The 27,116-nt window shown below is 42.1% G+C and overlaps 1 protein-coding gene and 1 long non-coding RNA gene across 2 annotated transcripts; one reads left to right on the top strand and one right to left on the bottom strand.

The window, feature by feature from the left end:
* Positions 1–1,626: 1,626 nt before the first annotated feature.
* Positions 1,627–10,843, bottom strand: FZD4 (frizzled class receptor 4). Its single transcript, XM_081279004.1, has 2 exons — positions 10,206–10,843; positions 1,627–8,027 (listed from the first exon to the last, which is right to left on the bottom strand). Exons 1-2 carry the CDS (start codon positions 10,488–10,490, stop codon positions 6,699–6,701), a joined length of 1,614 nt encoding a protein of 537 aa, XP_081135130.1. The 5' UTR covers positions 10,491–10,843; the 3' UTR covers positions 1,627–6,698.
* Positions 10,844–15,003: 4,160 nt separating this feature from the next.
* LOC308640959 lies at positions 15,004–26,631 on the top strand. Its single transcript, XR_014020392.1, has 3 exons — positions 15,004–15,154; positions 17,194–17,236; positions 25,894–26,631. It is a non-coding gene; the product is annotated as an uncharacterized lncRNA (long non-coding RNA).
* Positions 26,632–27,116: the final 485 nt, after the last annotated feature.

Below are 27,116 nucleotides of genomic sequence, written 5' to 3'. Positions count from 1 at the left end.
TGGGTGACTTAAGACAACAGAAATTTATTCTTGCACAGTTCTGGAGGCTAGAAGTCTGAAACCGAGGTTGGCTCCTTCTGGAGGCTCCAGGTTAGACTCCTCTATGCCTGTCTTCCAGCTGTCCTTGGGGTTTCTTGTTTGGTCTGCAGCTGTGTAACTTCAACCTCTGCCTTCACATGGCATTTTCCTGTGTCTGTGTCTAAATTTCCCTCTCATTAGATGGATACCAGTTATTGGATTAGGGCCCACCCTAATCTAGTATGAGCTCATTTTAACTTAATTACATCTGCAACGACCCTATTTTCCAAATAAGGTCACATTCACAGGTATTGAGGATTAGGGCTCCAACATAACTTTCAGAGGGACATAGTGCAACCCGTAGGAATGTAAAATGAAAACAAAATGAAATCCTGTGTAAAATAAAAACAAAACTCTGAGCTAGGAATCAGAAGCTCTGACTACCCAACCTACTAACTCCCCTTTGGGTTACCCTTGCCCTCTGTAAGTTTTGGCTTCTCCTCTCTAAAGGCAGATCAGGCTTGCCTTACTTCAGAAATGCCAACAGAATAAAAGAAAATTGTGTGAAGCATTTTCTATTGGGAAAGTGTTTCTACAAGTGCAAGGGATTATTATGAATTCATTCCAGATTGTGTTGACTTTTCCTTAACTTCATAACTACTTAATGAGTAGGTAATGGAACGAGAAACACAGTCTGTCTTATAGGGAAGAAAATTTAAATTACATGCCTCCCTTCAGTTAGGGTTTGAGATAAAAGTACAATAGATAAGGAGAGTAGTATTGCAAATCCTTGTTCACTGGGCTTTTACTCACCTAAGACGAATGGTATTCAAGTAGAGCTGAAGGGTGGGAAGCAATTTAAAAGCCAACCAAGAGAGCTGATCTCATTTGGGACATCAGTAGATATCTCCAATGGCAGTGGCCCTCCTTCCCTCTCTGTGTGGTCCACAATATTATTGGATCCTATGACAACCTCCTGATAATTGCTTTGATTGTGTTTTGTCTGATGACTTTTCTGGATATAGGGACATAGACCACCCAACTTATAAAATTAGCTAAGGAAGACATTTTCTTGACGAACTGATGTAACTTATGCATGTCTATTACACAAAACAGAACAATTGTGTGCCAGAAAAAAAAAATGGTAAAAATTCAAAGTTAAAAGAAATTTAAATAGGGTTGGGGAGAGACTTCCCTTTTCTGGAAGATTGAAGCCGCAGTGGTGATAAGAAAACTTTCCTGACCACCAAATTAAGTCAGTGGAACTGTGAAGGTAAAGGTGGCCACCTCCCAAAATGCCAAGAAAGGTGTCATTGGGAAAACAACTTGAGAGCTACGGTTACATCCAGAGCATCATGTGATCCACTTGAGTGCTACTGATGACCACGGTGGTGATAAAATTCTGTTGACCTTGGATTGTGGGGGTTTGCTGACCCAGGAGAAATCCCAGAGGGGAAAAATAGCACTAGCAAAAAAAGAAACAAAGAGACTCTCGGAAAGCATTTCTCAATCTGTCCTGCAAATGGGATCCTCTATTTCTCATTGCTGAGTATGTGTGCTTCCCAGGGGCCACAACACACTTCAGTAACATGCCAAATCACACACCACTTAATAAACAAAACTTTATTTTCCTTTAATACAAAAATTAAATAGCAAAGTTTTTTTTGTACAGTGATAAATTAGAAATTTACAGTACAGACATCAATGCAGACATACTTTTGTACATCCTTAAAAGCAGGGTCCATTTCCTTTGAAATTCAGCAATTCTTTCAGGGAAAGTGTAGAAGGAGTTACATATATAGGTACCTCTATATGGAACATCTGAAAATCCCCCAGGTTGGCCTCCAGGTTTCTGGAGCTGTAGGGTGGCATAAGGATCCAAGAAAAGGCCCCAGACCAACTAGCTTGACTGCTGCACAACGCAGGTTGAGTATAGCAGTTAACGTCTTTCTTATGAAGAACTCAAAGGGTCTTCATGCTTAGACCTTCTAAAGCCTCACAACACCCTGTGAGGTAGAAGAAATTCAGAACCACCGACATGCCTCACTGGGAGAGCTCTAGAAAGCAGCTTACCCCTCCCAAAACACAGCCAAGTCAGAGTCTAAGCCTATTAACAGGATTTGGAAACTTTTCACCACCTGGGAGGGAAGATGGAACAAACCTTTGTGGGACAGAGCTGCTTTCACCCTTTTCAGAAGCCTTATGGGGTATGACAGTGGTCATGGACTGAATATTAATCCGAGATCAAGGAGGTACAAAAGCTTTGAGGATATGGCTCATACAGGACCCCCAAAAGGCCCTCTATAAATTGCCTGGATGAATACTAGGAATTTGCTGATGCAAATAAAGGAAACAGGTAAAGCAGAAACAAGCAACTATCAAGGCAACTAGGCTAGCCAGGGAAGAGGCATGTGAGGGGCATCTGTGGCTCACTTCCCTCCTGGTACTGTCAAGCATGCTATTACTGCACATATGTATGGCAAGAGGCAGCAACAGAAAACCTCTATCCAGGCTACAGTGAAACAAAAATCCATTATTTAAGCTTCTAGGATCTGTTTCCAGGTAAGAGCAAAATGCTCTCCTAGTAGTTTCCAAGATCTGTGACCTAGCCATGGAGGAAAAATGATAACCCAAGTCCTTTGCCAGATATGATGCAAACCTAGACAGGGACTCTGAACTCAAGTACAATAAAGGAACATGGAGAACTGTCAGACTTATATGATAGGCTGGAATAGCAACTCTGTCCAGTGCCTTCCATCACAGAATGAAATTCAGGATGTAGAAAGATTTTAAAAGGCTCCTTCCAAAACCTGTGCTCTGGCTCCTTTTCTTTTTTTCCCCCAACACTGGGGATCAATCCTGGGGTCTTATGCTTCACTTTGTGCATTCTACCACTGAGCCACATCTCCAGCCCTATGTGGCTCCCTTTCCTAACTGCTGCCAAAGATTGCACCTTCCTGGCAAAATCCTTTTAAACTGAGCCTGTCCCTTCAGGGTGAGTGTGTTGAGTTCATCTTTGTGTCGTCAGGTTCCAGCCTGGTTCTATCACAAAAAGAACTTAATTTTATAACCAGGAGGCCGAAGGGGTCCAGAGACATACAGCTGGGGTTGTTGAATAGAATCACAATTCAGCATCTAATGCAGAAGTGCAGGTGAAGAAATGACCAGGGAAAGGAAAGTCAGAAAGCGTGTTAAGGAAATGAAAAGTATCACCCCTTCTCAGGTTTCAGGCCCCTAAGCAAGCTGCCAGTTCAGAAGCAGTCTCAGTGAACAGGAAATGGGTCTCCATTAAGGAAAAAGGATCTGAATCAACCAAGTAGTTCAACCGGATGGTTCTGGCCAGTTCTACCCTACTCCATGTTCCTCTGCCCTGAGGTATAGCCTGTATAAGCCAAAGAAAGGAGTCTGCCAGAGATGAGGTTGGACAGAGGTGCCCTTGGCCCTGTTTAATCTCTGGAGACTGAGGGATTTTTGTAGAAAGCTACAAGCATACCTATTATACTAAATTTCAGAGAAAGAAAAATAAATCTAACTTTTCCTCTAGCAAGACACCGTCTTCAAATATTTCTACACAAATCCCAGGGAGCACCCAGAGCTCTGACTTGCCTACCCCCAAAATTATATTAGTGCAGGAGCTTGTTTCCTTACAGCCTATTCTGAGTCTTCCTTGGGGATTTCTATGGAAATTGTCATGAAGCAAAGTTGATGCTTTTTGTCAAAACCCCTGTAATTGATTTGGAAGGAATCTTGGGAACGGATTAGAGATATGTTAAAGGTAGAGGGACCCAAGAAGAGGTTTGTGGGAAGGAAACAGTAAAACAGATGTGAATTCCAGAGGCCCCAAGTCCTTCAAAAAACCAATAGCAAAGCTTAGCAGACCCAAGTGCATCCCCACCCTACTACATCCCTTAGACAAACACAGCCTATCTCCCAGGACATCCCCAAGCGCCTAACACAGGGCTTTACACACAGTTGGCACTCAATAAATGTGCTGATAATTGACTTTTATTTTTTAAACAAATATCAATTTAAGAGGCAACGGAGTCACTTGAAGTTTGTTGGTAATTGACTCCTCAGTCACAGAGTTCCTTTCCTGAAACTGTAAACACTCCATTGTCTGGAATGTGAAAGGAAAGGCCTATAACCCTGTTGCATTGCCAACACTACTAATCCAGTCTGCACCTATGGCTACTTCTGATCAAATGTGCCTTCTCCTGAGAAGGCAAGAGATTTGTGGAATAGACAGTGAAACTGCAAAACGTTGTCAGAACACTATTCCAGAACTCAGTAGTACAGGTTCACTTAAGTGCCCTTTTATTGTTAGGATTATTATTTAATCATTGACCAATATTGCCCATCCCTCTGCTAGGTTCTGTCTTGGTCACAAAAATCACTGAAGTGTTACAAAGAATACTACATAACAAACCCCTCTACTCTAACACTAAGGCCAGTTCCCCCACTGCATGGTCCTTCTTTTTCCTGGGCCAGAATGTCTGCACAACTCCCTAGACACCAGAGCGGAGCGTGAGTAAGGGCAGGCTCTGCCCCTGGGTGCATGCTCCAGGGCCCTGGACAGCTATGGGAACTATCTGCAAGCAGCGCGGAGTTCACAATTTACATTAGGCAATGCAATCAGGCAACTGGCCCTTCCCGGGATCAGTTCTCATGCTCCTATAGCTCTAACCCGAAGTCCAACCTAGGTACTCAGATCACATGAAGCAGCAGGGGCCACCCAGGCCCACAAAGTTTCTATCTAAAAAGTCTCAAGATTTTCTCTTACAAACACATAATGCACTTTATGCGCATCTGGATCTCAGACTGCTCAATTATACACAAAAACAAAGAAGGAAGGGAAACATCAAACCATTGGTATAAAGCTCAAACAAAAAAGCCATGCTTATTTTCAGAGTTCGATTACCTATTTGGAATTTGAGTCCCTATAAATGTTTCTGAACTTAGAGTGCAATAGAAAAAGAAAAATGACCTTTCCTCCTATTTTTTAAAAAGGCATGGATTAATAAATGAGTCATTGCAAAGCAGTTGCTGAAGCAAAATGCCATGTATGAGTTATAAGAAGAACAACCTGTGACACTGACAACAAATTGTCCCAGAGATCTGGTGATTAGAAGGCCTAAGGCGAGTTAAGAGAAAGGCCAGTTAACAATTTTAAAAGAACTGGGATTTTTGATAGGTTGCTAGGGGGTGCCCCCTTGTGAGAAACGTAAAGCATAAATTTTAAAAGCTCTGGATACCTCTGCAAAAGGCAATTAAGACCTGTGCTGTTAGGGTTTGCAGTTCATTTCATATGGTCTACACTTTATTCCCTGCTAACCAATCCAGCTCCTGGCTGGCATTCTGGGGATTCATTAAGCACCATATAAATACTCCAGGCCACACTGCCTCCAATGAAATCTTATAAGGAGCCTTTGCCAATTACTAAGGAACAATTATGCACCAAGTAGTTGGATTAGCTGTCCTTAGTTCCCTTTACAAAACTGAATAAGTCTCCATGGTGGTAAGTAGACCAGACTCTGATAACATTCCTACGCCAAGGAAAAAAGGCACTATCATTCTAAGAATGCAGTTGACCATAGTTTTAAAAGTCAGTTGAGTATACTATGTCATGGTCCAAGAATGCGCTTTTAATTGTAATTGACACACACAAATTACACAGTTAATCTGTGTGAATGCAAAGTTGCCAAGAAATTTAACATTTTAGCTCTTCCAGACTGGCGTCTGCACAGATGCAATCACACAAAGTAAAATATATTAAGTCCCCATTGCTCAATGCAAGAGGTCTCTGGGGTTGCCAAGGTAAGTCAACTTAGTAAATCTCATTTTTCCTCTGAATTAAGTGATTGTCAGAACGTGAATCACCCTTCCTTTTCTCCTCATTAGGCATGCTGCAGTGCAAATATTCCTATAAAAATAACTTTTGGGGGGTCATTAGTATAAAATGAAGAAAACAGCAGCAGCCTAGAACAGAGATGTTGAAATTTAAAGAGAGGAAGAGAAGAAAAATCCACTGGATACCTGTGTGTGTTAGTACAGTACTTTTGTTTGTTCAAACAATTCTGTTTTATGACAAAGGCACTGGAAGATTTTGACACCACCTCTTGGGAGTGCAATCTACAAAGTTCTAAACAGAAGACAGTGCACCACAGATGTTTATGTTAGATCAGCCAAACTATAAAACTCTTGTAACACTTCTCTGAACCCAGCATTTCCAGTGTTTATAGATCACTTTGCTATCTGAAAGACCTAGTTAGTATTTAGAATTTAAAAGGATTTAAAAATTAATCTTTCTCCCTGCAAGTTACCAACTCACACTCAAATCCCACCCAGTAGAGAAAAACAGCATCACCCTGGACTTTTTGGATCTAGGCAGGACCTCCATGCTCCAAGCTGCAACCTGCTAAAGTGATCAACATCTTGATTTTTCACAGCTTTGCAAGCCTCTAACTGGCTTTTCCATTTTGGATAATTTCAAAGTCTGCAGCAAGATCACTGCTTTTTATGATGCTGGGGTGGGGGTGAGGGGTGGTGGGTTGATGGGGATCTCTTAAGTGTTGCTAGTTTGTTCAAACTGAGATTCACCACATAAAACTTTTAGTTGCACTTCCACAGAAATGCTGACAACCCCACTTCAAGATGAAGAAAGTGTGGAGGCTGGCTAAGCCTTACACCACAGTTTCATTGCCTTTCCCAGGCTTCACCCAACCATTCCCTCTCTTCTCTCTCTTTACCTTCCCAGAATTCACCAATCTGTTGGAACACTTCTGCCACGTGTGAAGCGTTTTGGCAGACCAGATCCACATGCCTGAAGTGATGCCCACAAGCAAAGACATAAAAATTTTCAACATTTCAACAGCCATATTGGAGTCATCTGCAGAATACCGAAAGATTGCCCAATTAGAGATTTCATAGAAATAACAGGCAATCACACAGGTTGCAGGAACGGTATACAGTACTGAGAAGACCCCAATCTTGACCATCAGTCTTTCCAATTTGTCTGTCTTTGTCCCATCCTTTTGAAGATTTGACCGAATTTTGAATAAGGCCACCAAACCTGCAGCAATGAACAAAGTTCCAATCACCAAATAAGTGAAGAGAGGGGCCACCACAAAGCCAGTGAGGGCATCAAGGTTTTGATTCCCAACATAGCACAGGCCAGTCAGTTCATCGGCATCCACCAATCTCATAATCAAGATAACAATAGTCTTCACTGCTGGGATGGCCCAGGCTGCAATGTGGAAATAAGAGCTGTGCATTTCAATGGCTTCATGACCCCATTTGAGTCCTGCTGCCAAAAACCAAGTGAGTGTCAGAATAACCCACCAAATGGAGCTGGCCATTCCAAAAAAGTACATCAGCAAGAAAATTATTGCACATCCTGTGTTCTTAAGTCCTTCTTGGATAAGAACGGGTTCTGCTGCCTCTTCAAAATCGCAGGATATCCTTTCCCGGCCTACAGTCAGCCTGACAATATAAGCAATGCTATAAATATTATAGCACATACTGAGAAATATGATGGGGCGCTCAGGGTAAGAAAACCTGGAAGAATCAATCAGAAAGGTCAGCACGGTGAAGGCAGTGGAGATGAAGCACAGGCTGGCCCACACCGCCATCCAGGTATCAGTGAACTCCTTGGCTGAGCGGCTGTATAAACCAGCATCGTAGCCACACTTAAGAACGCAGTTCAGGCTCCTTTTCACCCAGATATACTGATCTGAATTGGTTCCCACGGAGTGACACTCCTCCCCAGGCTGTACAGGGGTTTTGTGAGGTAAGGGCACCTCTTCGTCACCTGGCCCTTCCATGCACATGTGATTGTGGTCGTTCTGTGGTGGGAATTTGCTGCAATTTAGGCTCTCTGGCCAGGCAAATCCAAATTCCTTCAGGACCGGTTCACAGCGTCTCTTGACGGAAAGACACATACCACCACATGGGCCGATGGGGATGTTGATCTTCTCTGTGCACATTGGCACATAAACCGAACAAAGGAAGAACTGGAAAAGTAACGAAATGAACAAAGAAAACAATGACTTGGAAGTTTGGCCAAATGCTTGTACAAAGTTGAGTGAATGCTTCCAGGCAATGTACATATATCTACTTTTAAACCAGCCTACTATGAGTCTGTTTACTCTGCCCTCAAACAAGGGTGCCTAATAATCCATCACTTTTATACACTTAGTTTGGCTCTAGTAGTCCTGTCCAGAGGAACATTAAATAAATAAATACATAAATAAGAAGGGTCTTAAGAATTATATAATCCCTTTTCACATCATAACCCTTAAGAAAATAAACTTTTAAAAACTGGTTTTCAATCTCCCTCTCCTTTTTAGCTACTATTTGAAAAAGTTGAAGAGTCTAATAAAATAATTCATTTATTTAAGTGATGGGGTGCTCACTTTTTGTCCTCATTTCTTCAACACCTCAAAAATAAAAATAATGTGGGCTGGGGTTATAGCTCAGTGGTAAAGCGCCTGCCGGGCACGCGTGAGACACTGGGGTTCGATCCTCAGCACCACATAAAAATAAAGTAAAGGTATTGTGTCCATCTGCAACAACAACAAAAATATTAAAGAAAAAAATAAATGTAATGTAAATATATTTATACACACACATATCTTGTTAATATTCTCTTTTCCTCTATTAGACCCAAGGATAAGATACAGATTGAGGTCTCTGGTCACTGGGGATTTGTTTGGCTAGGGTTTCCTCAATGAATAGTAATAAAGCACAATAGGAAAATGTAAATGTTAAGTCCCTGAAACTGCAATACCAGCAGGGGAGAGTCCAGTTGCTGTCCTCAATTCCTCCAGCATTGATAAACAGTCTCCTTGGCTCCTTACAGATGTTGTCTATGAAGTCTAGAGTTACAAGTAACTATTTTCCAGCATGTAAAGGGATCCTGGCCTGTCCTTCAAAACAGCTTGGCTGCTTCCCCAGGATACATGTAATTAAAAATATATATCCCTGCAAAAGCTGTTTCTCCAACAAAATTGCCACTGATGTCAGGATATGTGCTGTTTCCAAACTGAGAGCTAGAGGATCATTTCTTAAGCTTTTATAACCTAGTTTTAAAGTTCTGAAATTTCCAAAGGGATATTCCACCAGCAACAGGTCTAATCCCATCTATCTTTCCAAAACCACAATCCAACTTTTAAAATGACCTATGTAAAAACATGCAGCTAGTAAGTAAGCTGTATGTCTGTTTCTTATCTCTCAGAAGTTGCAGCCAGAACCATAGATTTCTGAAGCTTTTAGCCTGGACAACTAATCTCTATTTTTTTTCCCCCTCAACTGCTTTCTTTTCTAAATTTCTAAAAATCACTCAGTCTTCTCAACCAAAAACCAATGAATGTTAAGTTTTTAAATTTTCCTTTCAGTCTTTCCCCATAATGAATTGGTTGTTGCAAGATTACAATTACCCTACATATGCATATTCTTTCTTCACTTATTATTCTAAGACAATTTCTGTCATTACACATTACGTAAGTTTAAAAAATTTTAATGACTGCAAAAAAAAAAATCTTCCAATCTACAAACTAACTTCTGGAACTTCATCTCTCCTTTCAAACACTAAATCTTACTTCAACCCTGAGGATGAGAAAGAACTCAAGTCAACCCAACTAACTCCTTCCTGTATGACCTCTAAAACCAGAGGGACGACGCAAGGAGGGGTCATTCCGCAGCAAACGGGCCGTAGTATTTTATTTAATATAACTCATTCCCCAAAATAAGGAGGAAAGAAGGTCTGTGAGGGACAGGGGAGGAGAAGTTCCTGTCTTCTTATCTCTCCTTCCAAGTCTAAACTCCATTTGGCTCCTCTGCCTAGGACTCGCCCACCGAGCAGTGGCTGGAATCCTTGGCAAAGATAACCCTCAGCTCCACTGGGGTTAGGGGCTTGGCCAGACATGGGTGGGCAGGGGAGAAAAACGGAAGGGCGGGGTGTAAAAGTGGGTTCTTTCTCAGGCCAAATGACTTACACAACGTTTTGGCTTCCAGTCCCTAAGTAGGGACAGAAAAGTGGTGGTGGGGTTGGAAATCACTTTTCCAGGAGTTTTGTAACCCTCAGGATAGAAAGGGAACAGGGGTCTCGATTTAGCATGAGCTCCACCGAGGGAGTTTGGGGCATCTCTGCCCAAAGGGTCACGCCAGGGGTGGGGGTTAGGGACGCCCACCTGCAGCTGGCTGGAGCAGCCGTACTGAATCAGCGGCGTGAAAGTTGTCAGCTGGAGCTCGGCGTCCGTCTGCAGCTCGTGCCCCACCAGGTTGGGCATCTTGGTCACGTTGTAGCCGAGGTTCTGGCACATGGCGATGCGGATGGGGTCGCAACGCCGCTCCTCCTCGTCCCCGAAACTCCATGCCCGCCCCAGCAGTAGGAGCAACTGCAGCAGTAGCCCCAGACTGAGCCCGACACCTCCGGGTGCCCCCGGGACGCTCGGCCCTGCGCCCCGCCAGGCCATGGCCAGAGCCCGGGGCAGCAGTGGCGGCGGCGGGGGCTGCTCCAGCAGACACCCCCAGTTTGCACGGGGGCGCCGGCTGCCCGCGCTGCTCCCAGCTCTTGGGGAAGAGAGTGTGATAAGGCGCCAAGGGCGATGAGGGGGCAGTAGCCGCCTCTTAGGCAGCTGCGCGCGTCGGTGTGGGGTATCAGACGCCCGAGGCTGAGATCGAGGGACAGACTGCGAGGGTCATGGCTACAGGCAGCTAGCCCATAACCTGGCTACCGCGAAGTCTGCTCGGCGTCTCAGCGAAGCCCGCCAGCACTCTGCGCCGCGCCGCTCTCACAACCCCAACCCTTCGCAGCCCTGGAGATTCTCTGGGCGGTGGCGAGGCGAGACGGACAGAGAGTCTCTCCAATGGGGTGGCGCCCCAGGCAGAGAGGGGCGGGGTTGGGCGGGGTGGCTCTCCCACTGGAAGGGTCAGGCCTCAGCCCGCAGCCCCCCTTCTCCGATTCTCCCTCGCTCCCCGGACCGCCCCGCCCCGCCCCGCCAGCTTCCCGGCTCTCGTTTTCCTCCCACCCGGAGGCGTGTTGGGGCCAGGCGGCTACGGAACCTAGTAGCTCTGGCCCAGCCAAGCCGCTCCCTCTGTCCCAGGTGAGCAGTGAGGTCGCCTCGATGCCCCCTTTCGTGCCCTCCTTCCAGCTGTCACCTTGACCCTTGGCCACCTCCCCGTCGAGCATAAAAACGTGCACAAAGAACACAGGATTTGGATTTGCACAGATTGTGGCTTTAAATCTAGGCTGTGTGACCTTGAACAAATTGTCCAACCTCTCGGCGTCAGGTTCCTCGTCCTTAAAGTGAGTTGGGAGGATTAGCGATGACGCGTAAAACGCGTAGCACGGTGCTTGGTACAACGCGAGTTCGCAGCTATTTTCACTCCCAACTCGCAGTGATTGGAGCTGGGCCCCCCTTTTCCCGCCCCAGACTCGGCCCAACCTGCTTCGGCCGCGAACGGGGGAGGCGTCCCGGAGCAGCAGACCAGCCGCCCAGCCGACGGTCTCGCGCTCCGATTTCCTCACCGTATGAAATGAAATTCCACAGGGGGATTCAAAAGGAAATGAGACCGGGACGCTCCGTGCTGCTCGGCCCGCCGCCCTTCCTGTCTTGGGGACACGGTTTCTAAATAAGGTTGGGATGGTGAGAGGGCGGGAGGGGGGAGGCTTGACCTGTGTGCTGGGGGCAAGAAGAAGCACAAGCACCAGGACTCTCCCTTCCCCAGCCTCCTGGCCCTACTTCCCTTCAACCTGCGCTCCTTTCTTTCTTATCCTGCTTCTGCGTGGTTCTGGGGATCTCGAGATCTTGCGACCTGGGTACCCATTTAACTTTCCTTTTGCATTCTCAACCTCAGGGGCTTTGTGTGCTCCACCCTCTCTCTGCTTTACCGTTAGCCAGTGAAACTCCCAGCAGGTGGATTGCTAAACCGTTTACTTGTTGCCTGACTGTGGTGGAGCAACTGTGCCTCTCCAAGCCTCGAACTAACATCTGGCCAACTTCTGAGGGAAGTTCATGTCTACCTCACACAGTTGTTGTGAGAGTTAACTGAGATAACGCCTGTAAGTCATTTTGCACAATGTCTGGCACATAGTAAATGGCACATAGTAAATGCTGAATAACTTGGTTATTGTTGGGTTTTGGGTTTTGTTTTCTTCTGGGACCACTAGACAAGGTCAGTTATAGGACAACCTCCTGCTTTCCAGACGTGTTAAAGACATCTCTGGCAGCCCAGGTCTGAGGATATGGGTAGAGGGATTTCTACCCTCTTCCTGAGACCTTTTTGTTCAACACTTGCCACTGTTTTCCTGGGGCTTTTTATACCCTCCCATTTCAGCTGATTCTCTGGCACGTAGCAGGGAGTAGGTATAAATTGGAAGAATATACCATTAATGTAGTGCTCATATTTTGTCGTATATTTTTAGTTTTCTTATATTACCAACTCAACTTGGCTGAGGGCAAGAATGTAATCAACTTCATTTGGTGTTTGGCTCTGTGCCTAGAATTAATTCGCAGGTCTGTGGTCATGGTCATAACCTCTCTGTGAAGGAGGCTGTATATCAGCCCCTTAAGGAGATTAGCAAACTGAGGCTAGAACCAAAGTAAGAGAAAATGACAGGACCAATCAGATCATGGCCCAATTGAGGCCCTTCAAGGATGGAAATCAACGTTATTTCCCCAGAAAAAGTCCCCATGTGGATATCAATGTACTCAGCAGTAGGGGTGAATCTTTGGCTTGAAGCACTTATGCTGAGTAACACATGAGACCTTTAGCCTACACAGAAGAATAGATAACCAGATGAACAGAGCAAACTATCTATTAATCATTTGGGCTACAGAGATGAACATATTAGGTGAAGAGATTAAATGAATACCTGATCCCCATCCTCTAGGATCACACAGGAGACAAACAATAAACAAACATCAGTAACTCAGTGTGATAAATGTACAGATAGAGAATTGTGGGTAAATCACAGGTGGAGGTAGCTGAGTTTGGAGGCTACTCAACTGGGCTGACCTGCAGAATTCTGAGCCATTGAACAAAGCAGTTAGTGTGAAATTGGCTCTTCTCCTAGAGCAGGAAGAGGAGGGAGGCATGCTCCCTGCTAAAGGCACAAATGTATGGTTTGTGAAGGAATGAACTCTCTGCAGTCAAGAGGAGGACCTGCTCCTCACACAGGGCACACAGAGAGGACATCATGTGTGTTGGGTGAAAGAATACTATTACCAACTCAATAAAAGTAAAAGAGAACTCATGTAGAACCCTGACTCTGAGCCAAATGCTGTGTTCCATGACTTACATTCATTTCATTTATTTCTCACAACCTCAGAAGATATATTTTGAGAAGTAAAGCAATTTACCCAAGATCACATAGTAAGTAGTGGAGAAGGCTCAGATGCATATGGACCTGGCCCTAAACTGTGTGTGTGTGTGTGTGTGTGTGTGTGTGTGTGTGTTTGTGTGTGTGTGTTACTGCTCTCATAGAGGAAACTGCTTAACACCTAGCCTAATCCACAGGTAAAGATGACCCTTTTGCAATCCTGACCTCCTTCTAGGCCTGGCATCCCTGCCTCAGCATGTTTGAAGCAACTGTCTCCTATGAGAACACTTGAAGAAGCCCCTTCCCTGTCAGAAGCTTTTCCTGTCAACAGCTTTTCTTTCTAGGTATTTTCCAAAAAAGAAAGCCAGGGGAATCACATTTCAGTCTGAATGTGGAAAGAAAACAAAGACCACAACTTAGAGCTAAGTCTGAATAGCCTGGAGCCCCTTCAGCCCCCCCCCCCCTCTCATGGAGTGGTTTACTCAGTCCGCAACTGCCCCTGGTGACAGGCATGGCATGTTTGTCTTTGTTACAGTGACATGCACAGCATTTCTGAGAGGAAAAGATAGTGACGTGTGAATGGAACCTTCAGTTAACCTAAAGCCCTGGCCTGGGCCCCTAGTGGCTCTGGCCCTAGTGCTGGGCAGTTTCCTTGGTCCAGCCAGGAGTGGTAAAGATGCAGCCAGTTTGGAGCTGCCACAAACATGACTTCAGCGGCTGTTGGCCAGTTGGAGGGCTCTCTATTTGAATCTAATGAGGGGCCGGGTTCTAATTAACTCCTGTGATGTGTTAATTTTTCAACCTGACATTTTCTGCTCTAATAGATTCTTGTAATGGTTCCTAAATTAAAGGCTGCATTTAAAGACTAGAGTTTAGGTTAAAATCCATCACCTAAGGGGGTGGGAGCTGTAAACATCCTTTCCCTCCTAAAGGAAACCTCTCATTTGCAGTTCTTTGCTAACCCAATTAAGTGTTGAAGTGGTCACCCCAGAGCCTGCTTTTTATTTCCTGTGAAACAATCCAACTAATCCATATTCAGTGGCTTCCAAGAAAAGTCTTATTTCAACTACTCATGAAGAAACCAGCTTCTTTGAATCTAGGCAGAACATTTAGAACTCAAAAAGAGTTGTCTTGATAGAAAATGCAAGAAAGTAGTTTATTATTACCCTGTTGGTTTTTGAGGGAAAATTTTGCTGGGACTAAAACCTTGTAAGTATTGTGAATTTACTGAAAACAACAGAATCATAGGGAAATACCAAGCCACATCCTATCAGTTTATAAATAGTCTGGATGCTTCGTCTTCCCCTGCACCCAAACTAGTTATAAAACAAAACCATGTCTACTGAAGAAGGTGGAAGGGAACACTGATCTGGCTCCAAGTTGAGGAATCAAACATCCCAAAAGGCTAAGTAACAATTATTAACTGGCAGAGTCAAAGTCTCTTAGTCCATTGTACTACTAGTCAGGAGGGAAGCATCATCACCACTGAGCTCTTGATGTCAAGGAATCAAAGCCCAGTAGTTCCTCCTACCCATATATTCAGCAAGCATAAGAAGGTAGTAATGGTTTAACACACAGATGAGAAACCAAGACCTCTGTGGGAGGCAAAAATTAATGTAGACACACTTTCTACCTCCACTACCTCATTTTGTTTCAGTATTTGACAAGCCATTAGCTGATGTCTAGAGATGGATTGTTACAGATGTGTCACTGCAGGTATGCAGACTTATAAAAGATGGTTTCTGCCTTCAAGAAGCTTTTAGTAACACTGGGGAAGATGAATATGAGACCAAAAGTGAAACAAGTTTCTTTAAGGCAAGTACTTTTTCTTGTCCCATTCTCCCCCTAGTGTACATAAGGTTCTACATTATAAGGTTCTTGTTTATTCTTTGTCTCTTTCATTACCTTTGAGGTCAGAGGCTTTGTCCTGTTCTCCATTGTGCTCCTGATCAGAATAGAACCGGACCATTGAAGGCACTTAGTAGTTATTTGTTGAATAAATAAATGAATAGTGTAAGTAATAAGTGATCTGCTTTTTCAGAATAGAGCCTTCATTATGGGCTGGGTATAGGCAACCACCAAAACACATCCAATCCAATTAGATCATAAGTTAAAGCCTGGTTCACAGCTTTCAGCTTTCTTCTGAAGTCATGTTTTGCCAATCATTTATCTTCTTCTTTATGTATTTTTTAAAATTTACAATGCCTATTCTTAAACACTTTTCAGTAGAACGATATTTTTGGCTAAAATCGCCCTTTGATTCAGAGGCAAATGAGTTTCTCTACTTTGTGAATCAACGGAAGATAATCTCTTATCACGGTTTATTGGCTAATCAACCACTCATCTCATTGTCATCTGAGGCCATTGAGAATCAGATATGCCATGAGATAGATCTCAAGCCAAGGAATTGTAAGTCAGTGAATTACTTCTTGGTAAGTTTGTAGGAAAAAATGGAACATGAACTTATCTTTGAGGGGCATGTATGTAAGTTTTCCAGAGACTCAGGGAAGCAATGGGAAGAAGGCATATGAAATAATCTCTAAGAGGCAACACTTTCATCATGTGATTTTCTGGTGAGAAATGAACAGGAATAAAAAGGATGCTACATAATGATCAAAGAGTGAACCAACTACATAATATGAAAACATGAATTAGACTAGACAAGGAGGTAGTTTTCAAAACATGGCCTCAAATTCTGTGACATTCCTCCCATTGAAAGGCAGAGTTTGTGTTCCCTCTTCTAGAATCTGGAAGAGCTATGAATTCTCCAACCAATAGAAAACAACAGAACCAAATGACACTAAGTGACTTTAAAGGTATATCATAAAAGGCCATTCAGTTTCTACTTGTCTCCTGGAAAACTTAATTTGGAGATATGAGCATTCTTTTAAGTAGCCCAACTTCTCTAAGACACTATGCAGGAGAGGTCACCTGCAGACTCCCTATATAATGTTCCCAAGATGAACTAGTTTTTCAGACAGCCCAAGACAGTTCCAGAAGTAAAGAAGCCATCTTGAAAGTAGGTGCTTTGGCTCCAGCTGTCCCTGTTTTTTCAATCATCACTGCACATACATCCTGGAGCATAGAACCATCCTTGCCGTACCCTTTCCAGATTCCTGCCACACACAATCCATGATTATTATTATTTGATGTCTTTAAGTATAAATTGGTTTTTCAGCAACATGTAACCAGAACAGAATTAAGTTATCAAAGGAGAGAGTGATTTTGCTTGGAATAATAATAATAAAAAAAGAATGAATACCATCCAAAGATGTTATGTCTTCTCCTGGGGATAGAGATAGCATTTTTTCAGCTGTGAGCCACAGTTGTATTGTGTGAACTGGAAGCATGATTTAAATGTTGAATTTCATCTGGAACTTAAGCTAAAAGAATTGTGTGTGTGAAAGCCAACCTACAAGGAGCAGAATCAGGGTATTTGTACTGTGTCAATGTAGCAAGACTGGGACTATCTTTCTCAGAATTCCCTTCCCTATGTGGTTCCTAACTAGGGTTGACCACAAGAGAAATTGTCACAAGAGTGGGAGGTAATAGAGAAACAGAATTTTCATGCTCTGAAAGTTAGTGGCAGATGCCAGCACACCATGGAGTCACAAACATTTTCTTGGATCTTCTGGCTCCCCTGTTGGCATGGGCAGCACTCAGACCTGTAGCTCCTCTAACTCCTGAAGATATCTTTCATATTCTTCAAGTCCTGGCCAGATGAATGAATAGTTCTGTCACTAAGAGCTCTAGCTTTTGCAAGTCACCTGCTCAGTCAAGGTTAGAGGTGGTTTTTATCTATGGGTTTTCTTGATTCCCCAAAATTCATACCTAGTTTTCTTCCTTGACTGCAGGCCTGCCTGATCTGTATGACTTCAAGTACAACACCAGACAGAGGTAATACCTTGCATTAGAGTGTTTTACTGGTTTTCACAGTTCTGAAAGGTCTAATCCTTATGGTAAATTCTTTATTCTATCTCATTCATAGTGACTCCGTATCTTTGATCAGATCTAACTGATATATCCCTTTAAAAAGATTCATATAATGTTAGTGCTTGGAAGCTACCACAGAATTCATCTCATCCACTCCTCACCTGATGAATGGGGAACCGAGGCTCCAATTTCAACTACCCAAGTAGCACACAAATAATGAGTTGAACCAGTCTGCTAACCTGCACCTACTATATCAGATCATATTATCTATACCCAAAACTTAAGTATTTAAGTGCCTCTATCAAGCACCAAATACTAAGTACTTTACATACATTATTTCATTTAATCCACATTACCTCCAGAATTTATTTTAAATCTGAATTACTTCTCTTCATCCCCACTGTCATGAACATATAACCCTCATCAACTCTCACTTGATAACTGGCTCCTGAATTGCCCCCTACTTTTACCCTGGCTCACCAAGGATGTATTCTCTACACAAAAAAGGAATCTTTTAAAAGCTGCTCCAATGCATCAGGCCTACAAAGACCTGTGAGACCTGGCCCCATCTCCTTTTCTCTTCAGTCATATTCTCTGCCTTGTTCACCACACTCTGGCCACCTTGACCTTCCTTCTCTTCCTAAAATGTGCCACGCTAGTTCCTATCATAGTATTGTTGCTAGCCCCTCTGCCTAGACTGCCTCTCCTGGGTCTTCTCATGTTTGTTCCTTCCTGACAAATGTGATTTCCTCTGAGAGATCTTCCCTGAACACTCATGTCTCATTCTTACTTTCTGTTGGTCACTCCTCAGCCCTGTTTTATTTCTTTCACAGTGCTTATTGATGTATACCACTGTCCGAGGTATTTAATTGCTTGTTTATTTTCTCTCTCTTAACTGCAAGGTAAAGTCCATGAAGTCAGGGTATTGACTATCTTATACACTAGTATGTCTCTAGTATAAACCTAGTAGGTGCTTGGTAAATATTTGTTAAATGAGCAAACCTGTGTGGCAGTACTATAATTCTTCTGTTTTACATATCAGACAACAATGTGTGAGAAATTAAGAAACTTTCTTGAGGTTTCTCAGTAAATGGCAAGTTGCTGTTCTGACACGGGTCTGTGTAACTGTACAACCTGTGTGATGTTTAACCCCTATCTTAGACAACTTTATTGTCTCTCCTCTCCACAGCTCTCCTCTGGGTGGAAAATTTATCCTGGTATATTGGAACTATAAGGAGCCTTTGATAATCAGCTGTTTTCTTACCTAGTCATTATAGTAAAGTTAATCAATCAACAACTGTTTATTGAGTCTAGTAGGATACATTGCTTAGGTAACAAAAATTTCTCACCCCCAAAGGGTAGACATTAAGGACTCATTTATAGCACCCTGGGAATTTCCAAAAACCTGCATTTTTATCTGATTGTCCTTCAGTAGCCTTCTGTTGTTCAGCTTCAAGGATTTGATGGACTTATAGGTCTTCCTGCCTTATTTTTTCCTCTATTACCTCTGTTATTTCTTTTTCCTTTAAGAATCCAAACCTGAGCTCAGTCTGGTGACCCACAAGCAAGAGAGGTGGGAGGGAAAGGGAGGGAGAAGGGGAATTGCACGGAAGATGGAAGGAGACCCTCATCGTTATACAGAATACATGTATGACGATGTGAGGGGGAAAAAAAAGAAGTGTGTCCCATTAGATTGGGTAGAGAGAAGTGATGGGAGAGGAGGGGAGGGGAAAGGGGGAAAGGAAGGACAGCAGAATAGACATTATTATTGCTATATGTATACATGTTACTGCATGACCAATGTGATTCTGCAACCTGTACACTCAGAAAAATGAGAAATTATACCCCATCTGATTCAAATGTATGATATGTCAAGATCATTGTACTGTCATGTGTAACTAATTAAAGCAAATTTTAAAAAAAGAATCCAAACCTGGCAGGGTATGATATTGTACTCCTATAATCCCAGTGGCCTGGGAGGCTGAGGCAGGAGGATCACAAGTTCAAGGCAAGCCTCTGCAGATCTTTTCTCTCTCTCTCTCTCTCTCTCTCTCTCTCTCTCTCTCTCTCTCTCTCTCTCTCTCTCTCTCTCTGTCTCTCTTACACACACACACACATATTTATTTACATATACATACATACATACATACATACATACATACATATAACTGTATGACTGGAGATCTGGACATGGAGATACAGCTCAGTGGTAAAGAGCCCCTGGGTTCAATCCCCAGTACCAAAATAAATTTTAAAAAATGCAAATCAATTGTTCCATTTCTATTCTATACTGTTGTATTCTAAAACAAGAAGATGCCTTTTTAAGAAAGCAGTTTTCATGCAAAGAAACAGTAACAGCTGATCACATCTGTTAGACTACTACAGACCTAGAAAGAAATTTTCAGATCATCTGCTACAGAATCTTGTTTAACAAATAAAGAAGATGAGACTGAATTGAGAGGGAATGACTCATCAAAGATAGGTTTAGAACTTGGTAGTCCTTACCCTGCCTCTAGGACTCTTTCCACCACATCTGTCTTCTCTGCACTTCCTTTCTCCAGAAACTAGGATTGCTGTGAAAATCAGGTTAGGTAAACAGCGAAGAGCCATCAGGTAGACCCAAGGCTTCAGACTGCATATGGGAAGTTAGGTCATAGATTACTCTGTATAAACAGACCCTTTCCTGTTCTTATAATACTCCCACACATTATCACTCACTCATAAGAGTGAACAGGCAATGCTTGGCCTGCCCACCCTGCAAAGTGACCAATCACTTTATGTCTGCCATGGCATTTCTCCTTTCTCCTTATCAAAACATTGTTTTTCAGAAAAAGCATTGTGTTGAATGACTCTCATTTCTACCTCTGTGACTCTTTGAAGCCTTCCCCAGAGGGGCAAGCTAATAAGGTCTAAATTTCCGCATCTACCCGAGGCCAAAGTGGTAGAGGCTTAAAGAATGTTGAAACTGCAAAACACCTTAGAGATCAAGGAGTCAAGGTCATCACCTCATTTTGCAGATTAAATGAGGATACAGAGGAAAAGGAAACATTAACTGTCCACACAAATACTGCTAGCTAGACATGGGTATGCTAGAACCTAGGCCTTTTGACTTTGTAGTTCAGTATTCACTACATCATGCTGAAGTCTTGGCACTTACAACACAAAGAACACATCGAACCCCCAGGAAAGTGTGTTGAAAGATGCACAATATCTTTCACCAGAAAATGAGGAATTCTGTTTGGTCCTTAGAATAAAGCTACACAATAGCAATTCTCTCCAATAAAAACAAAGGCAAAAAATTTTTCTATCATCTTAGGGGTTTTGTGAGAATTGAAGAGATTTATTTAAGTTTATTTACTTAATTTTTTTTAAATACTGGAGGGTTCTTACCACTGGGCTTGGAAAATACTGTTAGCTTTCTCCCCTACCCCACACCAGCTTTATTGCAATGTAAGTAACAAAATTGTATATATTTGTGGTTTACAATCTGATGCTTTGATACATGTATATTCTGTGAAATGAATGCCACAGTCAAGTCAATTAACATACCTATTATGTCACATAGTTATCTTTTTTATGTATGTGGTGAAAACATTTAAGATCAAAAATTTCTCAGTATAAACTATGGTATTTGCTGTGGTCACCATGCTATATATCAGATCTCCATACTTTATTCATCCCACATAACAAAGTTTTACCCTTTGAATAGCATCTCCTGATTTCTCTACCTCTTACCTCCTTGGCAACCAACTTATTTTTTATTCCAAATATAAGTGAGATTGTATAGTGTTTGCCTTTCTGTGCCTGTCTTCTTTTACTTAGCAGAATATCCTCCAGGTTCATACATATTGTCACAAATGACAGGATTTCCTTTCTTATATAAAACAGAATAATATTCCATTTTCTCCCTCTCTCTCTCTCTCTCTCTCTCTCTCTCTCTGCACATGTGTGTGACATTTTCTTTATCCGTTAGTCATCAATGAACACTTGGTTTGATTTAGTACCTGCTGCAGTGAACATGGGAATATAGATATCTCTTCAACATACTGATTTTATTTCCTTTGATTATATATCATATAGTGGGATTGCTGGGTCACATGGTAGTTCTATTTTTAATTTTTCAAAGAATGATATACTGCTTTCTATAATGGACTATTTTCCACAATCCCCATCAATGGTGTACAAGGGTTCCCTTTTCTGCATGTCCTTGCCAACATTTGTTATATTTTGTCTTTTTAATGATAACTATTTTAACAGGTCTGAGGTAATATTTCATTGTTGTTTTGATTTTCATTTCCTTGATCATTAGTGGTGTTGAGCACCTTTTCATATACCTGTTCATCATTTGTATATCTTCTTTTGAAAAATATCTATTAGGTTCTATGTCCATTTTTAAAACCAGGTTTTCCTAATTTTAAGTTGTGTGAGTTCCTTATAATTTTTTATAATAACCTCTTATCAGATTTATAATTTACAAATATTTTCTCACATTCTGTAAGTTGCCTTTTCATTGGGTTGATTGTTTTCTTTGCTATACAGAAGCTTCTTATTTTGAAGCAGTCTCTTTTGTCTGTTTTTGCTTTTGTTGCTTGTGTTTTTGGGGTCATATCCAAAAATTCATTGCCCAGATCAATGTCAAGAAGCTTTTCCCTAGTAGTTCTATAGTTTCAGGTCTCATACTTAAGTCTTTATACCATTATGATTTGGGTTTTGTAAGTGGTGTGAGGTAAAGGTTCAATTTCGTTCCCTGTGGATATCTAGTTTTTCCAAGACCATGTATTGAAAAGATTTGCTGCTTTTAAAATTCTTCATTTTTGACTTTTGAGAATTTGATTATAATGTCTTGGTGAAGATCTATTTATATCTATTCTATTTGGGGTTCTTTGGGATTCATGGATCAACCAACATTCTTTTGAGATTTCCAAAGTTGTCTCTGGCAGATATTTTCTTTCCCCAAGGTTCTCCTTTAGCACAAACCAAAAGGCCTGGTTCTTTCAGCAGATGTAGCAATGCATAAAGCCTCAAGTCCTCCAATTCCAGGTTATTTTTCATTGCCCTTGGGAGCACTAGCTCTTATGCCAGCACGGATATACTATTTTGAAACTAGACGAATTTCTCAGAAAACTCAGGCAAAGTGCCATTTCAAGGGTATGTTTCATAGTATCATCCCATAGTGTAGTATCACAGCTCCTGTCCCTCAACCCAGGCTTTGCCACCTAAGGAGAAGAGCTGCCTTGTTCAGGGTTCACCTCTGAGCATGTTGGAGAAACCACATTCACAAAATTCAAAGGGATATTTTGCTCTCGTGAGATACTCTTTTACCATGGGATAATTGCAAATGTACATTTTTCCATGGAATAATGCATATAATAATTTCCAGTTCTTGTCTTAGGTCAGGTACCTTAGAAGAAGAGCCTGAGATAGGGATTTGTGGTAAAGTGAAAAACTAAATGTTTTCAAGAAGGGAAGAGAGAGATATAATAGAAGACCTCGGCTAATGTCTAACTTCAGCCTGATCCCATGGGGAGTGATAAGCACAAATTACACCACAGAGTTAGTTCCATATTGAGGTAAGAAGGGCTGGTATTTGTTATCCCAATGACCACTGGTTGGTCATCGGTCACTGTCTGCAGAGGTCACACACATGGCACAGGGTAGCTCTTGGCCAAGGGCAATTCTCCAAAGAAGGGAATAACTGTGAGTTGTATTCACCAACTGTCCCAGCAGTTGGGAGTAGCTGCCTCTGTGAACTGGCATCCTTAGGACAAAAACAGCAGTTCTAAATCATGAGACAAAAAAGTTATTTGAATCTAAATATTGGTTTATTAATCTTAAAGTTCATAATCTTGAAGAGATTATATCTCACTATTTATTCCTTTTTATGCATTTAATTACTGAGTAAACCAAGATAGAAATCACATAGCAAAATTGACCTATAATTCCAAGTAGCTATGACTAAAGATGATGTTCAAGCAAGCCCTAGCATCCTATGTAAGTATTCTGCCAACCTATTGAAATACATCTTTGTTACAGTTCAATCTTATAGTATGACCAATAGGTGGCACCAGAAACACCCATACTTATTCCTTATTCTAACTAATTTATGCAGTATGTGTGTATATGCTGTTACTTCAATCTCTTTATTTAGGTTTTTCATATTGAAGATTCAACCCAAAATTTGGTAGCTTACAGTTTACCATAGTCAAATTTGCAACTGTACTTTTATCTCATAGGATTCTTTGAGTGTGAAAAAAAATAGGGTGATAGGGCCAGTGAATTCAGAAAGAAAACATCTATTCATTAGCAAAAGGAAGGAAAAAAGACTGGAGCCCTGCATCCTTTTCCTTCAAGGTCTGTTGAGTGTATAAATGCCGAGGATTATTAGGAAATATTTGAATAACAGGATAAAAAAGTCAAGGATACTGCCTCCAAAACATGAACTTTATTCCCCACTGAAAACAGACTTGGATGTCAACCAAGTCGTTCAAGGATTGCCCTCGCCAATATCTGACCACAGGGTTCCACCCCGGGAAAGGTCTCCGAGTCCAGCATTCACCATTTTCAAGTTTGCTTCTTTTGAAGTTTGTGCTTTATTGTTGATGAAGGGAAGTAAAGGAGGAGGGGTGCTATGTCTTTCAGTTTTTTTTCCCAGCAGTGCAGTATTGCACTCTTTTCCTATGACAGCCTGTTCTAAGCAGCAGGATGATTTAGAAGAAAAGGCACTGAGCTGAGAATTGGGCAACAATAATTTACCATTTGCTAAGCATTTCTGTAATCAGGATTTGACCTTCCAACCATGTTAAAAATGGGGATACTGACTCTCAGTTCATTTAAGCTAGCCAGGACCCCGACTTAGTCCCTCTGACCCCAAGGCAAAAGCTAAATGCAGATGTGCTAGAGCTCATCATGCATATTCGGACAAATCATTTCACCTCATTAGTCTTCAGTTTCATCTACACCTAAGAGGCCAAAATGCTCTGCCCCAGAACACCTTGTAGCTAGAAATCTCCAGATCCTGAAGAGTACGTGTAGAGTGTAGTGTCTTGTGTACTGATCGGGACTGGAGGTGTGGCTTGGCACCACCATCAGTAGGAAGGGAGGGTAAACTCACTTTGATAGTGTTCCAAAGTGGAAGGTGACACGGCTATTATACAATGCGTTAAACAGTCTGGTTCTCATATTTTTTGGGGAAAGTAAATACCAGGATCTAATTAGACTTTCCTATACCTGTCATCAGCCTATTATACTGTAAACATCATGCCTCTGTGAGCTTTCCTTTCCAAATGAAATGATCCCGAGGTTTGGAATTTCTTTTTACATGGCATGCTCTTCTTCCATGTGTGCTGAAAATGATCATTGTCCTTTTCTGAGCCTTTGCTATTTTTGCTCTGCTTTTTTGACCCAAGACTGATTAAAAGGAATTTGTTTGCTTGCTTTAATTTTTACATAAAAGATAGAGAGGCAGTAAGACTCTTCTAGAGTACACAAGGATTCCTAATTCATATACAACCTCTAAAATGTGAATTTGAAAAGCCAGGAAAGAAAACTAATCCTATCTGAGTGCCTATAATGTGAAAGGCTCTCTGCTAGGTCTACTTAATATATTATCTCCCTTCATCTTCTGGTATGGGAGGCAGTTCTGTATTATGGTCTGTGCCCATACACTCAGGTCAGACAGACTTGGTCAGACAGAGTTGACTTTTCATCAGAAACATCATGCTGTCTGACCATGTGACTTTGGAAAACCTATGTAACCTTTCTAATATTTGTTTCCTCAGTGAGACAACATACGCAAAGTACTTGAATAAGTGCTCAGTGAATGTTAGCCAACAGAGTTACAACTACCCCAAAGGGCAGGTCTTATCTACTTCACATTTGGATGAAAAATGTACAGTTCTAAGAAGTTAAGTACAAGATTTTCAAACCCATGTTGATCTGAGACTGTTGTGTTTCTTTTCCCCAGTACTCTGCTTTACCCAGGGAAAACATCCTACACTCCACCCTTCATCCCATTTCATTTTGCCATCACAGACTCCACAGGGGTCAAAAATCAATTCTGGAACCAGATGATCTGTTTCAAATCTCAGCTATACCACTTGTTAGTTACATAACTTTTGGCCAATTTCCTAACCTTTCTGTACCTTAGTTTCTTCAGTTATTGAATGGGAATGATAACAGTCCTTGTCCCTTAGGTTCTTTTAAAGATTAAATAAGCTAATACAAATGCAGTGCTTACCGCAGTGTCTGATACATAGAAAGTGCCCAGCAAGTATAAAGCATTCTTATTCTTCTTTACCTAGACATCTCCCAGCTACAGGGGTGGTGCATAACTTAGATCTGGTCAATTGTAGTGTCCTATCTTTTTACCATGGTTTGTCTAGGGCAAGGTCAACAAAATTTTTCTATAAAGAGCAGATAGCAAATATTTTAGGCTTTGTGGGCTACATGGTCTCTGTTACCACTGCTTGACTATTCTGTTTTACTGGTAAAGAAGTCATAGACAATAAATCAACAAATGAGTATATTGTGTTCCAATAAAACTGAAACTTGATTTCATATAATTTTTAAGTATTACAAAATATTCATCATTTTTAAAATGACAATTTTTTTTTTCTTTACAGTCAAAAGAAGAAGAAGAAGAAGACAGTGGCAGCAGGCTGGATTGGATCTGTGGTTCGTAGTGTATTGACTTCTGATCTCAGGGATGGACATGTGATCCACAAATGACCAAAGTCCTGCCATGAGTTTTAATAAGTGGATAGTGTGTGCTTCTTCCTTCTGAACCATGATTCCCATTGGCACCTTCCTTCCCAAATGGAAAGATCCTGTCTGTGGCAAAACAGAATGAAGCCAGCAACAGAAAGAATCAGTGCCAAGCTGTTGAGAGCCACAGCCAAAGGGGCCCCAGCAAACTTCCAGCTGCCAACAAACTTCCAGCTGCCGGCTGATGATTGGTTCACAGCGGCCCCAGCAACATCTAGCTGATTGGCTCCTCTGCAGTGATGTTCATTGGGCTGTTTCCCTGCCCTTCAGACTGCCAGCTGATGATTGGCTCACAGCGGCCCCAGCAACATCTAGCTGATTGGCTCCTCTGCGGTGATGTTCATTGGGCTGTTTCCCTGCCCTTCAGACTGCCAGCTGATGATTGGCTCACAGCGGCCCCAGCAACATCTAGCTGATTGGCTCCTCCACGGAGCTGCTCATTGGGGGACTTCTTTGGCTTCGCCCACACAACCCAGCCAATCGGCCTCAAGAGCAGGAGGATTGTGGGAGGTGGAGAGGCTTGTGTGGGTGAGAGGCTTGTGGAAGCCGGTGGTGGCAGTTGGGCTCTGAGGTTTTTTTCCTGAGGAGCTGTTTTGTTTGGCATTTGTAGTTCTAAAAATAAAGTTAGTTTCTTTTGACAAGTGGCTCCTGAATTGTGCCCAGCCAGACTGCCGCATTTGGTGGCTCGCATGGGGAGCAACTGAGGGTAAGTAAACTGCTCGCCCCTGAGGGCAGGGCGAGAGGATGGGTAGCCATTCTAAGTTTCCTCTTTTGTTTTGCTTCATTTTTGTTTTAAGTTGCCTGTCCCTGGAGATGAGTGAGACGGAAGAAAAACCGCTCACATCTGAGGAAAAACTGTTTGCGTCTGAGGAACAGATAGGGAGAAAGGACGGATGCACATTTCAGGAGGATAGAAAGGCTGATATAATGAATTTTTGTTCCAATTTTATTTCATTCTGTCTTGGTTTTGTTTGGTGTTATCTTGTTGGATTGTATTATAGTAGAAATACGGGATCAGCAATTAGTAAAAAACAAACCGAAAGACTGTTAAGTAAATTGTTAGAGGAAGGAGGCATCCCAG

The sequence above is a fragment of the Spermophilus citellus genome (genome assembly GCF_964194105.1).
Source record: "Spermophilus citellus genome assembly, chromosome: 2".
Taxonomy (NCBI): domain Eukaryota; kingdom Metazoa; phylum Chordata; class Mammalia; order Rodentia; family Sciuridae; genus Spermophilus; species Spermophilus citellus.
The sequence above is the reverse complement of the archived record's forward strand: the minus strand, read 5'-3'. Positions and strand labels throughout refer to the sequence as shown.